This window comes from Haliotis asinina, chromosome 6 (assembly GCF_037392515.1).
Source record: "Haliotis asinina isolate JCU_RB_2024 chromosome 6, JCU_Hal_asi_v2, whole genome shotgun sequence".
In the NCBI taxonomy this organism is placed as follows: Eukaryota; Metazoa; Mollusca; class Gastropoda; order Lepetellida; family Haliotidae; genus Haliotis; species Haliotis asinina.
The window spans coordinates 46,276,282-46,298,625 of record NC_090285.1 but is presented as its reverse complement, the minus strand read 5'-3'; the positions used below and the strand labels follow the sequence as shown (position 1 = coordinate 46,298,625).

Below are 22,344 nucleotides of genomic sequence, written 5' to 3'. Positions count from 1 at the left end.
ACTCGGATTCACACTTTTCAGCATAGAGTACTATTTGTAGACTATCTTCTTACAAATGCATTTGGAATCAGTTGGTGGAATTTGATGCAACTGACTTTGAAATATAACACCTCAATATTAAACGCTTGCAGGCGCTAAAAACTGCCTCCAAATAGTGTGGAACAGACACGTCAAACCGTCTTGTACAGTCCCTTTATCACGCCAACTGTTATCGACTCGTGGCTAGATAAGATAGATATTGAAGATTTACTAACAGTCATAAGTGCATCCTTTGATAACGCAAGTTCATTACTGTTATCATATTTCTCTGTAAGGCTCAAACATTACCCCTCAGCATCGCTACATTTTCTTCTTAGTAAATGGAAATGTATATTAGAAAGATTAAGCACGTGGGAAAAATTTTACGTATAAAAGGTATTAAAGTAACTTGACCCATGTACTGAGAAAGTTAATCATCAAAGTGTAAAGTAGTATAGATGAACTGTTCTGAGTGATTTTCTATGATGAACTCATAGCTTTTCTCAAACATATACTCCATAATAAGTACATTGTATAGTGTCCAGGAAACAGCAATATAACTCGAGAAAAGGTTTCCAGGAGACATTGTTTTTAATACAGGGAGTTAAACTTGAACGTAGAACTAGTGTTATTTCAGCCATATATGATGTTATTTAATATAAATGGCTTATAAAAGACATTATTCATCCATCAAACGGTTTATGCCATGTGCGTTAAATATCAGCTTACGCCGAGAACTGAACCCTTTTGTGATAAACTAGCTGAAGGTATCAAGACTGTCAAACATGTATCAGTATTTTATATCACATGTAACTTGACTCACATGGGATCACACGAGATCACGCGAGATCACACGAGTTCTTGCTTCCCATGAGATGTTACCAGACTAAGTGTAAGTCAAGGGAACAAACCATATTTCTAGACGACAAATTTTCGAGTAGACACGAATCGAGAGACATATTTCTCTTAGCTGCATCAGCAGCTTTGCAAGTTCTATCGAATATCATCAGTTTTCGATAATATTTACATCTTAAAATATATCAACAATTCACACAGGCAGAACGACAAATCTGCGTTTATCAAGAAGTTATTTCATTACATTTCACCCATCGTGAGTGGGTACCCGATGGTATTTGAATATGAATGTAAACGTTCAAGAGCCTCAGTAGCAGTTTTAATTACACCATATTTGATATGAGAACAGATCTAGACCTTAATACAGCCGCAATATAACAGCAGAAAGTCTAGCCACAATGACTGATTTGAGACGTGCTCATTGAGTATTGCTTGCTCCGTATTTTACACATCTCACCTTTCCTTGAAATTATAGTCAAACCTATCACTGAAATAGCTGCCATTTGAATTAAAATCGCAAATATCCAATGCGCAGATATTTGAATTACACAAGAAAATCTCGAAATTGTATAATCACCTCGTAAGTTCATAATACTTTCATATGGACAGAAACCCCGCACCACACTACCCCCACCCCTAACCACGGTCTCCCCCTCACCATTTTAATCTTTGCCTCCCACAGACAACCAACTGAACCGGACGTTGTTGGGTTATAAAGCACTTGGATCAGAGCTGCTCCGGTTAAGAGATCCGGTTTCCAATATGGAAGGATCTAAGGTTACAGCGGTTCCAGGGAGTATTTAGATAGGTGAAACAAAGTACATAAAAATGGCTATCACCAGTAGCCTTTAACCTTTTTCAATGAAATCGGATATTCCCCGCGAGCCGACTGTCTGATGTTATCATAAGGACAAGACCCAATCGTCTCAACGGCTCATTATTAAAGCTCTTCTCTTGTAGGTCAATTTGTTCCAATTATGCCACAGGACGCGCGCTTTGCAATGTAACATTACCCCCCTGCACTATTTGACATTAGAAAACTGACTAATGCGACCACCCCTGTTTGTTTTGTAATTCTGAAATATACGGGCGTTATTTGATAAAAGAGGAAATTGTTTGAATTGCAAGTATGAACGATGGTGACTATGTTTCAAAGATTAATGACTAGGGGGTGTATCCAGGACCATTCATCTCAAATCCTATTAAAATTGCTGCTCCAAATTGGAATACAGGTTGTCGAAGTTACCGTCGTTGATAGAAAGCTGGTGCTATCTGGGAATTTATTCATGTAGACATGTAAGGTAATTCTAGCAGAAAGCAACTGGTGTGACATACGCTCTACATTTAAACTTACCCTGCAGCCCTATGGACCGTTGATTTCGGGACATAATACCACCGATACATTTATTGGAAGTTCGAAACGAGACCATTCAGTTTTGCACTGATGTTCCCCATGACTTGACGTTAGAATTAGTGAGTGAGTTTAGTTTTACGCCACACTCAGTAATATTCCAGCAAACCATCGAATCTGGATAAGACAATCCGACATTGGAATTATGAAGATGTTTCACTCTACTGTGAAACAAAGAGTGACTTATTTTCAAAAATCCTTAAGATACCATAACGTTACATATCGGCGTAAACGATTGGTTCTGTTACTGATGTTCGAATGTTTGAATTAACGGGAGTTTTCACTTAGTCGTTTAAACAACCAGTACTTATCATTGGTTATACGACAAGAGACTTTCGTGTCACGTGTCGACTTAATCTCAGAGTTACTGACGTCCGAAATAAAGACAGTTTTAACCATATCGTGCAGAGAATTGTTAGTGTAGAGAATTAGTAGTTCGATTCAAACGAGTTTTCGTGTCAACTGCTGTTCGAGTTACCGGGACTTTTCACAGAGTAGATAATGATCGACATTTACAGAGGTTGCTTGCCCATGGATACTGTCAGTTATGTCGGTTTCTGAGTGTGGTCTAATGTAGATTGGAGTCCATACTATAGTTCCCGAGATAGAAGAAAAACCTTGTTAAACTGTAAACGCTGCCTTACCGACCACATTTTATCATATTCTAATCCATTACATATTAACCCAGATGAATTATTAAATACGATTTTACAAGAAAAGATACTACCTGGGTCTAAGGTGTTTACTGCCCTTAGATTTCTGAAATATAACAAGAGGTTTTGCGTGCGTGGAGTTGACATTATCAACTTACAGTATACTTCTTTAGAATACTTGCATGCTTCTGCGTATACTCGCATCAGATGTAAACGATATCCCTGTCTTGAAAAAGTTTCAAAATTAGAACTCAATCATGTCTTCTCTTCACCTATAAAGTGTAGATCTCTTAAGAAACGACAAATCTAAATGAGATCCTAGCCGAGGTAAATAACTAACCGCCAGAAAGGTGAGGAGAACTAACTTGTGATGAACCTATACATTTGGTAGCTTTGTTTCATCGATGTGTATACATCAGGTGGTACTAATCTAACGGCCAAAGCAATCTCCAGAGTACGAACTGTAGGCGCATCACAAACGTCACATCCGGTGTAGCCGGAAACATACGCAAAGTAATAAAGAAACGAATACCGAACCAAACGTACTAAGGCGTGTTCACAAAATCACTGCATGTTGACGCACCAAATCAAGAAAGAAAACAAACTTACACTTATCACTAACCTAAACTCAAACAAAAAAGTTTTCAATCCGTCTTTGAGTGTGTATGAGGCATGGAGAATAGGTCAACTCATAACCGTTGTCGTTGTCGGCAGGGTACTACAGATAAGTACCCCAAGTATGTTTCTGTATACAGATATGTACCCTGAACACAATAGCATGACGTTCCAGTCGAGAAAACAACACAGTGCGAAATGGACTAGTCGTAGGGTACGTTTCTGTATTTTGATTTTGGCTTGGGTAGGTGTTTGGATAGAGAAACAAAACTGGACTTGGCGTCTGTAGAACCCGTGCCGATCACGACCCCTTCTGCATTACCTCCAATATACAAGTGGTCTTACACAGGCTCAGTTGCCTACCGAATCCTTACCGCCCCCAGACACACATTAGTCAGTCAGTTCTTAGTGTCCTCCGTGTTAGCATTATTGCCTTTATACAAAACATTAATTCAGATCGGCATGTGGAAGCTATCGCCTGCTGAGAAATTTAAATGATCTTGAATATCTATTGCGTAATTCGAGTGCGTTCAGTTATGCTCCTGACATGACAAGAAGAGCATTACTCTTGCTTATACAAGCTGTGACTAGAATCATATATAATGCATCAACACATTCAAAGATACATTTCAAAGTCAGAGACATTTCAAGAATGGAACATCACAACATGTATTTGTAACATAAATATATATGAAAAGCACTACTTTGTTAAATGCTGGCAAAGAATAAATTAATACATTTCCTTTAATTTTCAAAACTGTATTACCCATATGACAAAGTAACACCCTAGACGATGCATGGAACTGTTGGCAAACGTTAAACCATGACGCTCGATGCCAAAATGTCTGAAAAAATACGTTTGCAAAAAAATGTTCTTGTAACAAATATTCTTGGCTCTTTGAATTCTTAATTCAAATATGTGTCATTTTTCAAAGCATTTTGGCATCAAGGGCCTCTTAGTTTAAGCCTGAGTGACTGAGTTTACTTCGTTCGGACACGGGCTCTCAGACATCGTCTACGAGCCGCCTCTATCATGTCCCTTGGAACACTCCGAACATAGGGACGTTCTTGGTAACTGTTCTTCTGCTGCTTTGGGACATTTGGTGCGTCTAAAATGAGGCTCCGCCGTAGAGAATACGCATGATCCGTCGGCGGAAGAGGGAGTTGTTGTGAAGCAAGAGGTGGTTCTCCAGCTGTGGAGACAATATGAATTCTCGGTACTTTCAGACCTGTGTCCACTTCCGAGTCCTCAGCATCAGTCTTTGAGGACTCTGAAGATGGCCGATCCTTGACCTTAAACACCCGATGATTTTCTTTGCCCATGACCTCTGAATCCGAGGATACACAACTGTCTTTTGACAGATCTATTGCACCTGTTTGATTGCTCTTCAGGTCTAGTTTTGGTCTCTTGGTCAGATCAAGTGTCCTGGCAGTGGTAGGCGTGAGAGACCGTTTCAGTATGTGTGAGTCTATCATAAAAGAAGGTTTGATGTCTTTCCTTTGTGTGATAGCCGGCTCGGCTGATTCAGATCTCTGACGGTCCGGTTGTTTGCAAGATGCACAATCTATACAACCACTAGAAGCAGATTCTCGGGACACGGTTAATCTCCTGTGTGTATTCTCTCCAGGGAAGTGAACTCGTGAACTAACGGTTGTGGAGGACTGAGGAGAGGATGTATCACGGACATGGACTTCATCTGCACTTGTGCCCACCTTTGTGTCTGGGGAGGAGGAGGCATTGCTTTCTGCTTGTTTATCAGCAACGAATTTCATGAGTTTTTCCATTGAGATAGGTAGAGGTACAGGGATTGGTATTGGAAGAGGAAGAACAACTGGAAAAGGTACCATAACTGTGACAGGAGGGACGCCATTGCCTGCTGGAGGTGGTGGCATCCCTGGATGGGGTAACTGACCTGGACCAAGGGGGTTAAAGAAAGGAGGACACATATTTCCCATACCTGGGTCACCGGGGAACATAGGAGGTAGTGCCCCTGGGGCACCTCCAAATGGGAACAATCCTGCTCCAAAATTTCCTCTTGGCAACCCTGGCCCAAGAGGTGGAGCTGGGTTATGTGATGAGACAGATCTTATGTTCGGTTCTGCAGCTGAGCTAGAGGCCCTTGGGAGGTTTGGTGTTGTACTGGTGGAGGATGGAGATGTTTCTGGTGAGGACAAGGACAGTGGGGCTCCAGAGGTACTCTGGGATCTGTCTCTATGTTTGCTAGAGCATCCTGCATCTGGTGTTAAAAGGGGCGGTCGTTCTGATGGGTTTCCAAAAAGTCCACCAAACATCATAGGGTTGAACATACCCAGTGATGCCATTCCCGGAGCAAGGCCACCCATCAAATGTGGTGGAGGCATCCACTGAGGAAAGCCTGAAGTCCCTGGAAGAGGGGCTTTAGGTGAAGACTGTCTTGCATTTCTGGGTGGACTACATGATCTTGCAGCCTCTCTAGACTCTCTTATCGCACGACGAAGGCGTTCCCGATCTTTGGCAAATCTATCAGCTCCAGATGGTGTCTCAAATTTTCTTGAAGATGTAAAATTCTTGGACAATGTGCTGTTCTTCTCCCCCCTTATGCTCACTTCACCATCATCTTCTCCTTTGTCTTCCCGCTTAATACTGCGAGCTTGATCCTGCTTCTTTGACAGCCACAATTCTGGAGTAATAAGGATCTGTTTGTCATGTACATTGGGTGAAGGGGAGTCTTCACTGTCCTCACCCATCTGCTGCATCTGTTTGAGGTGTTCCTGAGTCTCCCTACAGAAGATATTCATCTTGTACTGGTTGAGACACTTGGAGCTGCAGAACTGAAGCTGCTGATCACCATCCTGAAAGTCCACATAGTTTACTGTATGTCTCACATGCTTACACCAGTCACATACTTTGTTCTTCTTGAAGGATGCTCTTCGACACTGGGTGAAGCAAAGCTCACTACAGAATGCCTTCAGGCCTGTGGAGCTCTTCAGAGTGAACAGCTTCATTCCTGTCTTTTGGCACCATGCACACACAATGTAGGATGATGGGGAGGAGGAATCGGACAGCCCTGAAACAGAAAAGAATATATTGTTAATGACAAAAGTTGTCATTTGTAAACCCATCCTTAACATTCCTTGGCATTGTTTTTCAAAACCAAGAAACAGCTGTGTGTTACACATTTATATATTGATGCAGGAAATATCTGACACATTTACACTGATGATTCATGCATTTCTGAGAGAGATAGAGAAAGAGAGACAGAGACAGACAAGGAGAGAGATGAAATTTTTTATACTTTAAGATTGGTACTTTCTGAATCATGCACGATACTCAATGTTTCACAATATGTAATCTCAAAATGACTGTTACTACTTTATGGAACTTAGTACATGATGCCGATGAACCATGAATAAAGTTCTGGACAAACATTGGTTTTGAAGCTCTAATCAGATAAGTTAGAGAACAGCAGTACCACGTCATTTAGACACCTTTTCTCAGGCAAACCAACTCAAGGTCAGTTAGTTATGAACTCTTATTGGTCTGCTTCATTTCACAGATTGGTGTGATATTATTTTAACTGCCATAAGGTAATGGATTGATGAAAAATGCAGGATCAGATACAGTTTCAGTGGTCATTTAATAAAACTTTCAGAACAATTTCAGGAATTAATGCCAAGAATTTAGGAAATTATTTTGAATCTTGATGAGTGCCAAAGTTTTTCTCTCTCTTTATACAAGACAAGAAATCTGGATTAGCTAGAGTCTGACTTTGAAAGATTCCATTGTGCCTCTTTTATAAAGTATTCATACTAATAGAGGGCTAAAAAAGAACAGACAAAAGGAGTTGAAACAACAATGCTTTGCAATCAACCAAACCTTCTTCTTCGTCTATTGCAATATACACAAGACACATCCAAAAATCTGAATATTTTTGTTTAGATTGTTTTTCATAAATACTTTATTTCAAAACTGATGCTTCCTGTCTTGTCTCGCATAACCATATTTAATCAAACCGATTATTTCCAAGTATGAATTTTCTTTGTACATTACAGCTGTACTTTTGTTGTTTGTTGAGTTCCAGTACAACTGTCTAGACAGTATTTCAGGGCGGCATATAATATCAGGAGTTGTGTTGTTATGGTATGGGATTACACAATTGCTTTGATTAAGGTCTTTTTCATGCTCTTCTAATGGGTGAATCATCCATTCTCCAACCTTCTAAATATACACCCTATGAAGATATGAGAATTATACAATGGTTCAGTTTTATACAGTATGAATATATGAATATTATGATTATGCGTCTTTTTTAAGAGGATTGAAGACACAATATGAAATGAAAAATTCACAAAATTCCTTACTCTGATGGATGTTGTTTGAAGTTTCAATAATTTATAAATATTTTATTTTTATTTTGACAACTTCATTTATAATTTGCATTTTATACTGTATGTTTGATATGCTGATATATCCAAGCTGAATTTGTCAGCATTCATCAAAATATGGTGTCAAGGATTCAAATTGTGGCACCACATAATCAAAAAGTGAATCAAGTGAATCCAAGATCAAGTGAGTCACCAACTACAAAAGGAATCAAAAAGTGGTAACATTTAGGACTGTCTCCCTGATACACTACTTCTGTACACCTCCCATTAAACACTGCTTCAGTAAACCTCCCTGATACACTACTTCTGTACACCTCCCATTAAACACTGCTTCAGTAAACCTCCATGACACACTACTTCTGTACACCTCCCATTAAACGCTGCTTCAGTAAACCTCCCTGATACACTACTTCTGTACACCTCCCATTAAACACTGCTTCAGTAAACCTCCATGACACACTACTTCTGTACACCTCCCATTAAACGCTGCTTCAGTAAACCTCCCTGATACACTACTTCTGTACACCTCCCATTAAACACTGCTTCAGTAAACCTCCCTGATACACTACTTCAGTACATCTCACTGATACACTACTTCTGTACACCTCCCATTAAACACTGCTTCAGTAAACCTCCCTGATACACTACTTCTGTACATCTCCCTCACACACTACTTCTGTACACCTCCCATTAAACACTGCTTCAGTAAACCTCCCTGATACACTACTCCTGTACATCTCCCTGACACACTACTTCTGTACACCTCCCATTAAACACTGCTTCAGTAAACCTCCCTGATACACTACTTCTGTACACCTCCCATTAAACACTGCTTCAGTAAACCTCCCTCACACACTACTTCTGTACACCTCCCATTAAACACTGCTTCAGTAAACCTCCCTGATACACTACTTCAGTACATCTCACTGATACACTACTTCTGTACACCTCCCATTAAACACTGCTTCAGTAAACCTCCCTCACACACTACTTCTGTACACCTCCCATTAAACACTGCTTCAGTAAACCTCCCTGATACACTACTTCAGTACATCTCACTGATACACTACTTCTGTACACCTCCCATTAAGCACTGCTTCAGTAAACCTCCCTCACACACTACTCCTGTACTCCTCCCATTAAACACTGCTTCAGTAAACCTCCCTGATACACTACTTCTGTACATCTCACTGATACACTACTTCTGTACACCTCCCATTAAACACTGCTTCAGTAAATCTCCCTGATACACTACTTCCGTAAGTCTCCATGATTCACTACTTCAGTACATCTCCATGACACACTACTTCAGTACATCTCACTGATACACTACTTCAGTACATCTCACTGATACACTACTTCAGTACATCTCACTGATACACTACTTCAGTACATCTCACTGATACACTACTTCAGTACATCTCACTGATACACTACATCAGTACATCTCCCTGATACACTACATCAGTACATCTCCATGATTCACTACTTCAGTACATCTCCATGACACACTACTTCAGTACATCTCACTGATACACTACTTCAGTACATCTCACTGATACACTACTTCAGTACATCTCCATGACACACTACTTCAGTACATCTCACTGATACACTACTTCAGTACATCTCACTGATACACTACATCAGTACATCTCCCTGATACACTACGTCAGTACATCTCCCTGATACACTACGTCAGTACATCTCCCCGATACACTACGTCAGTACATCTCCCTGATACACTACGTCAGTACATCTCCCCGATACACTACATCAGTACATCTCCCTGATACAGTACACAACTATACGTACCCTGGACTGTACTTTCAAGTATGAACTACAACATGAAACTGAACTAATATTATCTTGTTGAGATTTGTTTCTGAAACAAGGATAAAGAAGCCACAAACCAACATAGCAAAGGTAATACTAATAGTCCCAAACTGTCTGATATCAGAAAACAAACACAATATATCACAATTTGTAAAAGAGTTCCTCCAGTCTTGGGGCAGTGGGGAAGGTTAAAGCATTCGCTTGTCATGCCAGAGATATTCATATGTATGAAGCTCATTGCTGGTGTCCACTGCCATATTGCTGGAATATTGCTAAGCTAAAAGTAATGTAAAACTCACTCACTCACGAACTCACGTTCTCACGAACTCACGAACTCACGACCTGTTCCACTCCCTTAAAGTAACTACCAGCAACAACCAGCACAACAGTTACAAAACTATGACACCTGCTGCTGATGAGCTTGCAAATCAAAATTGTATTGTGGGTGAATAGTCTTGACAAGATTTGAATCACCTATATTCACAGCTTCTAAACATTTCAACTGTTTGCAAAGAAAACATAATGCCCTCTGATATCAATCAAAAAGAATATTTACGAATCTTATTTTCTAATTACATGTAATTTATTTTGGTATCATATGATACCCAGTCCAAAGGTTAACAGAGGCCAGACAACCATATTGATCATATTATGCACCAAAGTTTCAAGAATAACCATAAACTGTTTCTCACACTTCTATTGTCTCATCAAATTAGGCTGTTTTGCTAGGATATCAGTGTAACAGATGAACGATGGATGATAGGGAGCAAAGCAGCCCCAGGACCAGGAGGTATTGCCAGGCATGATGGGAAATGTAACCTGATTCTCTTCCGTGCTGTGCTTGAAGGTAAAATATATAATACACCATGGTAGCTTGACATCAATCACCTTCCTTCTGGATCATCTTCACTTCAAAGTCAGCTTGTGAGGGTAACCCAATCCTGACTTAGAAAATGTCACCACTGAAATGACTGAATCCGGACGTCATAGCATATTGGCGACCGGGTTACAAAATAACATTCTTTCCTAATTACACTGTAACATGAAAGGGGGAAACTCTATACGATACAACTCCTGTGTCGTGTATTTTGGGGCTAGCCTATTAAAGTTGGGATATCTGATCTGACAAAACAAAGGCTGGCCTGAGACTGCAGTTTGAAATGTTGCATGGATTCTGAGTCCGAATCAATAGAACCAGTCTCAAATAACTGTCAACTTCTGTCTAAGGGATGTCCCCTTCACCTTAGTCATATCACACCTCGACCAATCACAGATGACCTTAAACCTCATCCAGCCAATCATTGCTTCCATGCCATGTCATGTTGGAGTAACAGTATGGTGTAGGTGTGTTAGCTGGAGCCTCCTGTTTACAGGTAATTTGAAACGTTTGCAAAGACAGCGTTGTAAAGGTTCGTGGGTCATCTGACACCAGACTGCCTGACTAAGGACTCAGTCAATACAAGTCTCTGTGTGCCTGCCTCTCAGCTGTCAGTAATTGGAGAACTTTTGTCATCAAAGTTTGGATCAGACCCTGAGTTAGAACCTTACAAGATGTCAATCCACTGGGAAGATATGTAATTGATCACCGACGACCTAAAGCGTCTAATCATAAAACGAGATGACAGAGTACCAGTGTTCACTTCAGTTTCCAAATAACTCCCTGTAGTCAAATAAAACACATTTGAAAAGTATTTGTGGAATATGTTTGAATGATTGAGACTATATTTATAATGCAGATAATGAGATAATATTTTTATTACATAATTCAGATTCAGATTCATTCATGCAATATAAATGAATATGAATACACTGTCAGTTAGAGTAAAAGGACATCAGTGTTTCTGTGTTTCCACTCTCCCGCCCACCCTAAATTTTTATTCCAGTGTGAAATGATAAAAGAAAGTTTTCTTACCTCAATTTTCCCTCTCACTATGGAGGTAATGAACAGAAAATGCTAAACAGTAAATGTCCCATGTGATACCATATTTATGAAATGAGTGAATGGTTTGGTATCTAACTAGTAAAAGCAAGTTAGATACCAAATTTCTAAAAATCTGGTATTACATGGGTATAGTTTAGTATCGTATTTATTACTTAGGCAAAAGCAAGTTAAGTACCAATACCATTCACAAGTTCCCTAAATATGTTATTACACGGGACACCATTTAGTATTTTATTTATTACTCATCTTACATTAGCAAAATAATATCTCAAAATTCAGCCTACAGAACAAGTGCATTATGCCATCATAACAGGCGGCATGCATTTGAATACATTTCATTTATGACTGTCAGGATTAGTCAGGATTAATTTGATTTTTTAAATAGACAAGGGAGTATAATAAGGGGACCAAATGACGTCAACCAACATGTTATTTTTCACAAAATTGGTACTACATGTCACCAAGCAAATACCAGTTTAACATCATGACTTTGAGACAACTAACATTTTGATTTTATCATGTTACTTATCCATGTGACCGAGTGCAAAGAAATCTGATAGCGTGTGATGTTATTCCATAATGTGTAATAACATTACAGATTTATTAAACAGTGCTATATTCAGAAAGTGAGTTATAAAACAAATACTCTTTTCCTTTCACACTCATAACAAAATGGGTCACATTTCTCTCTCTTAATCTAAATTCATAAAAGAATTGTTTCTTAAACAAAGTAGTTTGATCTACATCATATATCAATTTAAGATTAATACCACCTGATGTAAATTACAGATTAGGCAGCCCGTGAAAATCCGGGTAACAGAACTGATCTTCAGTCACCCATGCTCGTCGTAAGAGGCAACTAACAGGATCAAGTGGTCATACTGGCTGCCTCGGTTGACTCCTGTCATTGTACATGTATGTCAATTGTGTAGATCAATGGTCATACCATTGATCACTAGGCTGTCTGGTCCAGACTCATGTATTTAGCTGGAACATTGCTGAGTGCAACTGAAAACTAAACTCACTCACTCACTCACTCACTTACTCTCTCACTCACTCCACTTGTTCTGTAGTATTACAACAATTTTACTATGTGAGAATATGACAGTCTTAAATAAGAACTGAAGCTAAGAGAAAAGGGACTGAAAAATGGTTAGAGGGACATTAAAAGTAATATAGCTTTGAGCTTCTTTGAAACAAAATTTGGAAATTATTCTTAACATTACATTTTATTTTTAATCAATGTCATTTTTATTCAAGATATGTTTATCTTGAGATTCTACTATCCAACCTCACTGGAGCACATTTTCAATTTAAATGTTTTGTTTTTCTTTTCCATGTATATATTTTACAACTAATCGTTAGTCTAGGGTAAGCCAGGTAACAGGTGCAGACACACTGAGTCAACTCTTATATTTCATGACATCAAACAAAATCTGGAAGAATCACAATATATAATTTTTTGTCTTGTATTTCCACATGGTGTCTGTTGCCATGAGCACCAGAACACATAGCATCTACATCTATTCTTGCATTATAAATATAACACATCAGCAATGATACACAATATAAGGTTCCGAATGTGAGACTTTGACATAAAATACCTGCTTGTTTTTGGTAAGTATCGTTGTTATTTGAAGAACATAATTTCAATAAGTAATGATTCCTACATCCTAAAGTGACAACCAACTTCATGAACCAGTCGAACCACTCTGTATAATTTTATGTTGTTGTTCTTTCATATATTTAATCATGTACAATTCTTGGAATATTCTGTCACATATCAAATATAACTACCTTTCACAACAGATACAATTTATCACACATACTGAACTACAAAAGTAAGAGGTAAGAGCTTACAAATATTATTAGTGATAACTATGTTATGTCAAGATTTGGAATAAATTATAACATAAATATACCCCAAAATGTATGACCTTTAACTTAATTTGTTCCTTACATATTCATGAAATGCATTAACGCTTACTTGTCAGCAAGCCGAACTAATTATCATCTTCATTTCGTTGCCACTGTATTCATGTAGTATCTACAGATGCAGTAGTTTTAAGTTCCACTCAACCCATGAAGGTCCCGAGGTACCACAGGCCTTCAGCAACCCATGCTTGCCATAAAAGGCAACTATGCTTGTCGTAAGAGGGATCGGGTGGTCAGGCTTGCTGAATTGGTTGACACATATCATTGGTTCCCAATTGCGCAGATCGATGCTCATGTTGTTGATCACTTTATTGTCTGGTCCAAACTCGATTATTTACAGCTCGTCACCATATAGCTGGAATATTGCTGAGTGCGGTGTAAAACTAAACTCACTCACTCACTCACTTTATATTCCACTCAAGGACAGATCATTCGGTGACTGGATACTGCAGCATTAAGTATTTTATAACAAAAGATCATTATTAAAATCACACATAATTAATTTTATTTTCAAATTTGAGGCAAAATTATTCTTTTCAAGCTATTCCTGCTACAAATTATGCCTTTCATATATTTTTATAGAATACTTCTCCATTTCCAAATTTGTCTCCATACTGTATACTTATTTATTATCTCACGACATACAGACATCAGTCAATATCAGTTGCCATGCTGTATCAACAAATTATTTTGACAATTAAAGTAAACAATTCACCTTTAACATATGTTTTTGAAAATAATGCTAGTATACTGAATTTATCAGTAAAGTAGGAATCAATAACTTGAATGAAACCACAATTTGTATCACTCAAGAGAAAAAACATTTTGTGAAATTACCTCTTAGTCTGCATCAGTAACACTTTTGTCTTCAAAATATGATCATTAGGATCAGATATAAAATGAAAATAATAAAAATTGTGTTTACAGTAAAAAAACATATATTTCAGCTAGTAATGAACAATCTACCTCTGCTATCAATATATACTCAACAACAAAAAGTTGAGCACCACCCAAATATTCAATATTTAAGCATTACACTGATCATAATACGAACCAGAAGATACTAAAATATTGATACTTGGAGCGGGCCTTGACTTCTTGGGTTGAGATTATGTGTGAAATAGACTGAGAATACGTACAAGGTATGATGCTCAGAAACATGATTCTTGTATGTGTGTAACTGAACATATCTCATGCACAGTTGAAACTGACAAGCCATTTCATCACAGAGTGTGTTGATGACTAACATATTGCAACACATGTTATCACATGATGTTTGTAAATACTGTAAGCCTATAGATGTTCCAGCTGGGAAGAGATTTAAAAAGAAAAATAGAAGTTAATGAATCAGAAATATATATTTATGCCATTCGTGTTTAAATCTGATTTTATTTTTATTCAAAATGAACAGACTGGCAATAGTAAAAACAACTAGGCAGATCTGATGTGAATTTACTATTCTGCAAAATTCTGAAAAATTCACACCCTTGACGAAAAAACTGCCAAAATCATCATCATCATCATCATCATCATCATCATCATCATCATCATCATCATCACCATCATCATCATAATCATCACCACAGGACAATGTTATGCAATACTAAGATCTCAACAGCAGAACCTTCTGACAGTACCACAATACAAACTCAAGTCCATTGGTCAGAGATCTTTTGAACATTATGCATGCCCTGTATATGTGGAACTTTCTTCCCCAAGATCTGAAACTTTCTCCTACGTTTGAGTCATTCAAAGTTGGTCTCAAAGTCTATCTTTTCTACCAGTTCTTTGTTATCATCCCTTCAATTGTGCTTTTTGAGTGTTGCGCTGTGAGCATGTTGCAAGCGTGGACATGAGCGCACTATAAATGTGAACTATGTGAACTATTATTAATTTCCCTGGTGATGGGTTTCAGATCACAGAAACTGAATTAACTCTAAACAGTGTACCCAGTTACTATGAATGTTTGTGTGATGATTTTTCAGTTTGCGGAATACTGAAATAATTATGTGTGAAGAGCATAGTACTGAAACAGAGATAGCAGTACCCACGTCAGACAAATATAAGAAACATTTTCAACTAGTCAAATCACTGATAAGGTAATTTTCCTATTATTGTCATATGTTTATGACAAAGTATGGGAGCCATGACAGTAACATACTCAGAGTGCAGAGCTAGAAACAATATGTACAAAACTGACAAACAAAAGAAACTACATGCTCATGTTTGGTGGTGACTGAACAGAAACAAATAAAAGCCTAGTTATTCAAAGATGATGTAAATGACACAGGTATCATAGCCTGTACATCAATTAATAGAAACCTGTATATCTTGTTACCCATTGTTATATGTCTACTGTTATATATACACATATACTACAACCCATTTGTTTTACCCTCACCTCACCTGAAGAAGAGACTAGAATCTGTCTCGAAACGTTGTGACCTTGTATAATAAAGAAGTTGAACCATAAAGTATTTTTAGTTTGGTATCATAGCTATATTGCAGTCTAAAAGTTTGTAGTGATTGAGCAACTGCTTTCACATCCTAGTTACATGCTCAAAAAACTTTTAATCTAATGACTACTTTTGCGCTTTTTTTCCCTCAGCAATTTATATGGAAAACATGGTGTGACAAAGCACAATTATATGTGTTCACACTTCACAAATATGTGAAGAAAAGTGCTGCATCCAAGGAAAGAAAATCTGAAAATAAAATGCATAGTTGATACAGGAGCCAGGAGAGGATTAATAATACCTTCAGTATAAATCTATAATCCACTAAACACTCACCCTGGTTCTTTACACAGGTGCACATGAACTACAAAATCAGGATGCAATGACATGTCTCAACCAAGTCAGCGAGTCTGACCACCCAATCACTTCAGTCCCCTCTTACGACAAGTATGAGTCGCTAAAGACCAATTCTTTCAGGTCATAACAAAAATATCTGCAAAATACAGTTACTTGTTCAGCACTATGCCCATCTTATAAGCCAATCAGGAAACATTTTCGATTAGAAGGTGTGACTGAAGTCTCTCCAGTCCAGCCAAATGTCACAGAATGAAATGAAATCCAATGAAAGGCCACAATATCACACAGTTTATATAACATCATAAATATTTCTGACATGATGATGATGATGATGATGATGATGATGCCTGTTTATCATATTTCAGTTACACAAGGACCAGAAGTAACACAGACAGTACTGCTAACACGTAAAGAAACAAAATCTCCTTATAAGTGAAAAGCATTCAACCGTCACTTTCTATCAATTTTTGTACAAACTGAAAAAGAATTAATTGACATCATCTCAAACATTAGACATGCACCTTATACTGTTGGGTGTATTCTTGCAACTTGAGCCGAAGAAAGTTTCAAGATTTCGGTAACAAGATGAAACATTTCTAGACAGGATTCTTTTTTACTAAGAGAAAAACACAACATGGATTAAATTTAACCTGTAATATCAGCAAATTTCAAATGATTACGACACAGGATGGATGGTATATAATTATGAGACTTGGTTCACGATCATGTTTCAAAGGTATCCTGATGCCGCTAAATAGGCTAAGATACACGTCCCTACTTCAGCGACGGGCATATCAAATTTGAATCAAGTTCTCATCGTCATCATCTTGCTTGGTTTCAATGTTTATATGAGTTTTAATTTCTCAAAAGTTTAAAATCTGATCTGAGAGTCTTTAGTCTCCTCTATATATTGCTGATCTGTTCTAAATCAATTGATTTTCTGCAAGCTCAAATAAACAATAATGTCACATTATGCAACTTGATTAGCTTAACAAAACAATCTTATCCACATTTATTGACTTAAAAAATTCCATCCCTTTGTTGTTTTTTTATAACTGAATTTAGTTCTGCATTCAAAACATACCATAATGATGTGTTTTCAACATAATTCCATGAAAAAGAAAATACATATCTGTGTACATTAGGTACAGAAGCTCACTTTGAGAGTAACTTGGCTAGTTATAATTGTCAATCTAATCATTCAATATCAAATATGTGCATAAATTCATTTTAATAAGATCAGTTAAAATCTCAGAGTAACTCATTATCATTGACACTCTAATCTAAAAAAACTCTGAAAAACAACTTCTAACTTAATGACTGCAGTCATATCCCCTAAAATCTTCAGAAGTTTCCTTGATAAAGCCTACAAATTATAACACTGAAAATAAAATTCAGTTTGAAGACAAGGCAGAGTCACCCTCATAAGCTGTACAGAGACAATAGCATTATACACAAAATATAAACAAAAAATAATGTGTGGACTTGTACTGTACACTAGAACCAATTATTTCAGTTATGCACTAATGAAAAAGCATTACCTCAGACTACTGGATTTGTGACTCTCCTGTTACAATGCATTAACTCAGATTATACCAACTGTCCTGTTTCAACTATGTATAACAAGTCAAAAGGCATTACCTCAGATTATACCAAATGTCCTGTTTCAATTATAATTACCTCAGATTTTGCCAACTGTCCTGTTTCAACTATGTATAACAAGTCAAAAGGCATTACCTCAGATTTTGCCAACTGTCCTGTTTCAACTATGTATAACAAGTCAAAAGGCATTACCTCAGATTATACCAAATGTCCTGTTTCAATTATAATTACCTCAGATTTTGCCAACTGTCCTGTTTCAACTATGTATAACAAGTCAAAAGGCATTACCTCAGATTATACCAAATGTCTTGTTTCAATTATAATTACCTCAGATTTTGCCAACTGTCCTGTTTCAACTATGTATAACAAGTCAAAAGGCATTACCTCAGATTTTGCCAACTGTCCTGTTTCAACTATGTATAACAAGTCAAAAGGCATTACCTCAGATTTTGCCAACTGTCCTGTTTCAACTATGTATAACAAGTCAAAAGGCATTACCTCAGATTTTGCCAACTGTCCTGTTTCAACTATGTATAACAAGTCAAAAGGCATTACCTCAGATTTTGCCAACTGTCCTGTTTCAACTATGTATAACAAGTCAAAAGGCATTACCTCAGATTTTGCCAACTGTCCTGTTTCAACTATGTATAACAAGTCAAAAGGCATTACCTCAGATTTTGCCAACTGTCCTGTTTCAACTATGTATAACAAGTCAAAAGGCATTACCTCAGATTATACCAACTGTCCTGTTTCAACTATGTATAACAAGTCAAAAGGCATTATCGCAGATCATACGAACTGTCCTGTTTCAACCATATACAAATAAATGAAAAGGCATTATTTCAGATTGTACCCCGTTTCGACTATGCATAACTAGTTGAAAAGCATGACCATAGGTTACACCAACTGCACTATGTTTCATTTATGTACAGTCAAAAGACATTATCTGAGATTATACCTTCTACCCTATATTTCAGCTATGTACAAGTCAAAAGACATTATCTGAGATTATACCTTCTACCCTATATTTCAGCTATGTACAAGTCAAAAGACATTATCTGAGATTATTCCTTCTACCCTATATTTCAGCTATGTACAGTCAAAAGACATTATCTGAGATTATTCCTTCTACCCTATATTTCAGCTATGTACAAGTCAAAAGACATTATCTGAGATTATTCCTTCTACCCTATATTTCAGCTATGTACAAGTCAAAAGACATTATCTGAGATTATTCCTTCTACCCTATATTTCAGCTATGTACAAGTCAAAAGACATTATCTGAGATTATTCCTTCTACCCTATATTTCAGCTATGTACAAGTCAAAAGACATTATCTGAGATTATACCTTCTACCCTATATTTCAGCTATGTACAAGTCAAAAGACATTATCTGAGATTATACTAACTTCCCTGTATTTCAACTATGGACAAGTCAAGAGACATTATCTTAAATTATGTGAAACCTTTAAAACAGCATGAAACAGTGATGAGTCTCCTCCAGCCAAGTGTTCAGTTGCTAATGAATCTGTCTGTGACCACACATCCAAACTCTATAATAAAGCCACTTTGAAGTGAACAGCCCAGTCTCCATTGTAGGCCTCTAAAGTTACCTCATTACGTTCTCCGTGTAGCAAAGTATTGGCAGACAATGCCTACACTGTTTCCACTAAATGTAGGCTATGTCCTACTGAAGGTAATCCAACACCGTACCCGCTAGCTTCTTCATTTCCCCATCACAAAAATTCAAGACAGTTCTCTAGTTTAATCATGACAGTGTAATTGATGCGCCAGACTTCTATATCCCACAGTAATGGATTCCTTTATATTCCATCCCCACCCCAAGGTGTACATCCAGTGAGCACGTCGTTCAACTATTGTGAACAGACTTAACACTGTGGTGACTTGGGTAGGAGTTGCGGCCTGTAACCTGTTGATTATGTGTTGTGCTATGATACTTGCATCTCGGGCACGTAGCTCTCGATAAGCAAGAGGCGGTGGGATATCGCTTATGGTTTAAGCGTTTCCTGAAGACAGGGGCCCGTTTCACAGAGCTCTCGTAAGCCTAAGATCAGGTACGTTTTCTCATAGCCATTGTACCTCCTATACTGTAACACAGGAGCTACGGATGCTACGAGAAAGGTTACGAGATCTTACACTTATGACAGCTTTGTGAAACGGGGCACAGGACCTCCTTTCACAACACACTAAGGCGATCCTAAGTCACTAAGGTAACCTTAGTGCATTGTTAAAGAATGGATTTTAAGGTTAACCTTAGTAAAGGCTGCTTAATGAAAGGAGTCCCTGAGTTCAAAACCTCACATGCGTATAATCTGTGAAGCCCTTTTCTGGTGTCACCAGCTGTGATATTACTGAAATATTGCTAAAAGCCAGGTAGAACTAAACTCACTCTTTAACTCATGTTCAGTAAGCAACACTATTGTTTGCTGCTAATTTGGTAGAATTGACACTTGTTAATGATATAAGCAATGGATGGTTAATAGGTTTTCAGCATGATGAGTGAATGCTTTAGAACTTAGCTACCCCTCTGCCCCTTTGATAAAGTCTGTGAGTAAAGATTGTCCAGGAATTGATTTGTGAATCCCTGGCTCCTGGTTTCAATACCTTACTCCCAGACAGTCATTAATAGAAAAAATGCTTCTGCTGATGGAACAAAGAGTGCCCACACTGATACTTTGAATGTTTTGAATATCGACTCTCAATGATAGCTCAAAATACACACCCAAGATACACTCAGACAGAATTCAAATTTCAGTCATAACATATGTCAGCACATCAGGAAGTAGCACTGTATCGCATTACTGAAGTTATTGTTGGGATGCATCAGTTTAACCTTTTGTTTCATGGTGTCATACCACAGGTGTGTCAGCTGAATATCAATAATAATAATAATAGACATTAATAAAGCGTTGTTGCTGTTGTATCCACTCACTTGTGCAAGATCAAAATACATTATTATCCTGGTTAGCCCTAGCTGCCTTTGAGGTGCTAGAATGTTAATAGTTGTATCACATATCCCACCGGGTACCCATTAACTGCTGGGTGAACAGAGGCAATTTGATCAAACTCATTTGCCTCAGGTGAGATGTACCATATTTGTCACCAGTAGTTCATTGAGGGGCAGGACTGAAGTCCAAGAAACTCCTAGAATTCAAGCTGCCAAACACAGTCACCCATCCAAGTGCTCCCCATGACCTCTGCTTAACGTCAACTGGTTTGTGAGTTGCACTCCATATTCAGGCCAGACATCACCATAAATGCGAAAAAGCTGGTTGGATGGCTTAGCAGCAAGGGCTCACTTCTGAAAACCAAGTTCAGCTACCAATTTGGAGTCATCTGGGTTTGTGGTTTGATTCCTGGCCCCATCGTACCAAAAGACATAAAGAGATATACTTGCTGCTAATGTGCCTTTTGCTTGACATTCAGTGGATAACACAGGGACTGGTCAGCTCGGAGACGATATACCATGTCTGAGTGGGGTTATCCAAGCGCAAAACTGTGGCATGGTATCTCATTGGTACAATGATTAATCATATTGAGTCTTCACTAGCTCAAACAGTCATACATACTCATGAAGATCCCAGTTAGAATTGATCTTCAGTAACCCATGCTTAAGCTTGTAATAAGAGGTGACTAATGGAATCAGGTAGTCAGGCTTGCTGGCTTGGTTGACAGATGTCATCGTATTTCAACTGCATAGATTGATGCTCATGCTGTTGATCACTGGATTGTCTGATTCAGACTGGCTTTTCTACAGACTGTCACCATATTGCTGGAATATTGCTGTGTGGCATAAAACCAAATTCACTCACTAAAACATTCATACACACACGTGCAAAACAATCTCCATTAAAATAATGTTGAATGTGACATTAAACCAAGAGCTTGCCATGTATAGAGATTACAGAGATTGGTAAATGTTGACCAAATATTGATCAATTATTGATTAAATGTCACAGAGGTTTATTAGAGCAAAATACAGAGGAAATCTAAAAAAAATTTACATGTTTGACACCACTGGTGGCAGGTTAAATATTCTTCATATAATTTCAGAGCAGCTAATGAATGAATACCAAACTTGTTTTTTCTGTCTGTTTAAATTAACACTACATTTCATCACAATAACTGTTTGAACCCAGTTTTCATATTGATAATTGTAAATAGTTTTTCAATGATATTTCAAATAATGCAATGTTTTCAAGGGAGAAAGCACTTCAGGTATTCACAGATCTTGAATACCCCAAGCTTCTCAACTACCTGTGTGTACAGTATTGGGGA

The 22,344-nt window shown here is 37.8% G+C and overlaps 1 protein-coding gene across 1 annotated transcript in view; it reads right to left on the bottom strand.

The window, feature by feature from the left end:
* Positions 1-3,475: 3,475 nt before the first annotated feature.
* Positions 3,476-22,344, bottom strand: part of LOC137287073 (sine oculis-binding protein homolog) — an 84,176-nt gene continuing 65,307 nt past the window's right edge. The window contains exon 4 of the mRNA XM_067819193.1: positions 3,476-6,599. Within this exon, the coding sequence (XP_067675294.1) occupies positions 4,534-6,599 (2,066 nt within the window). The 3' untranslated portion in view covers positions 3,476-4,533. The remainder of the gene's footprint in view (positions 6,600-22,344) is intronic.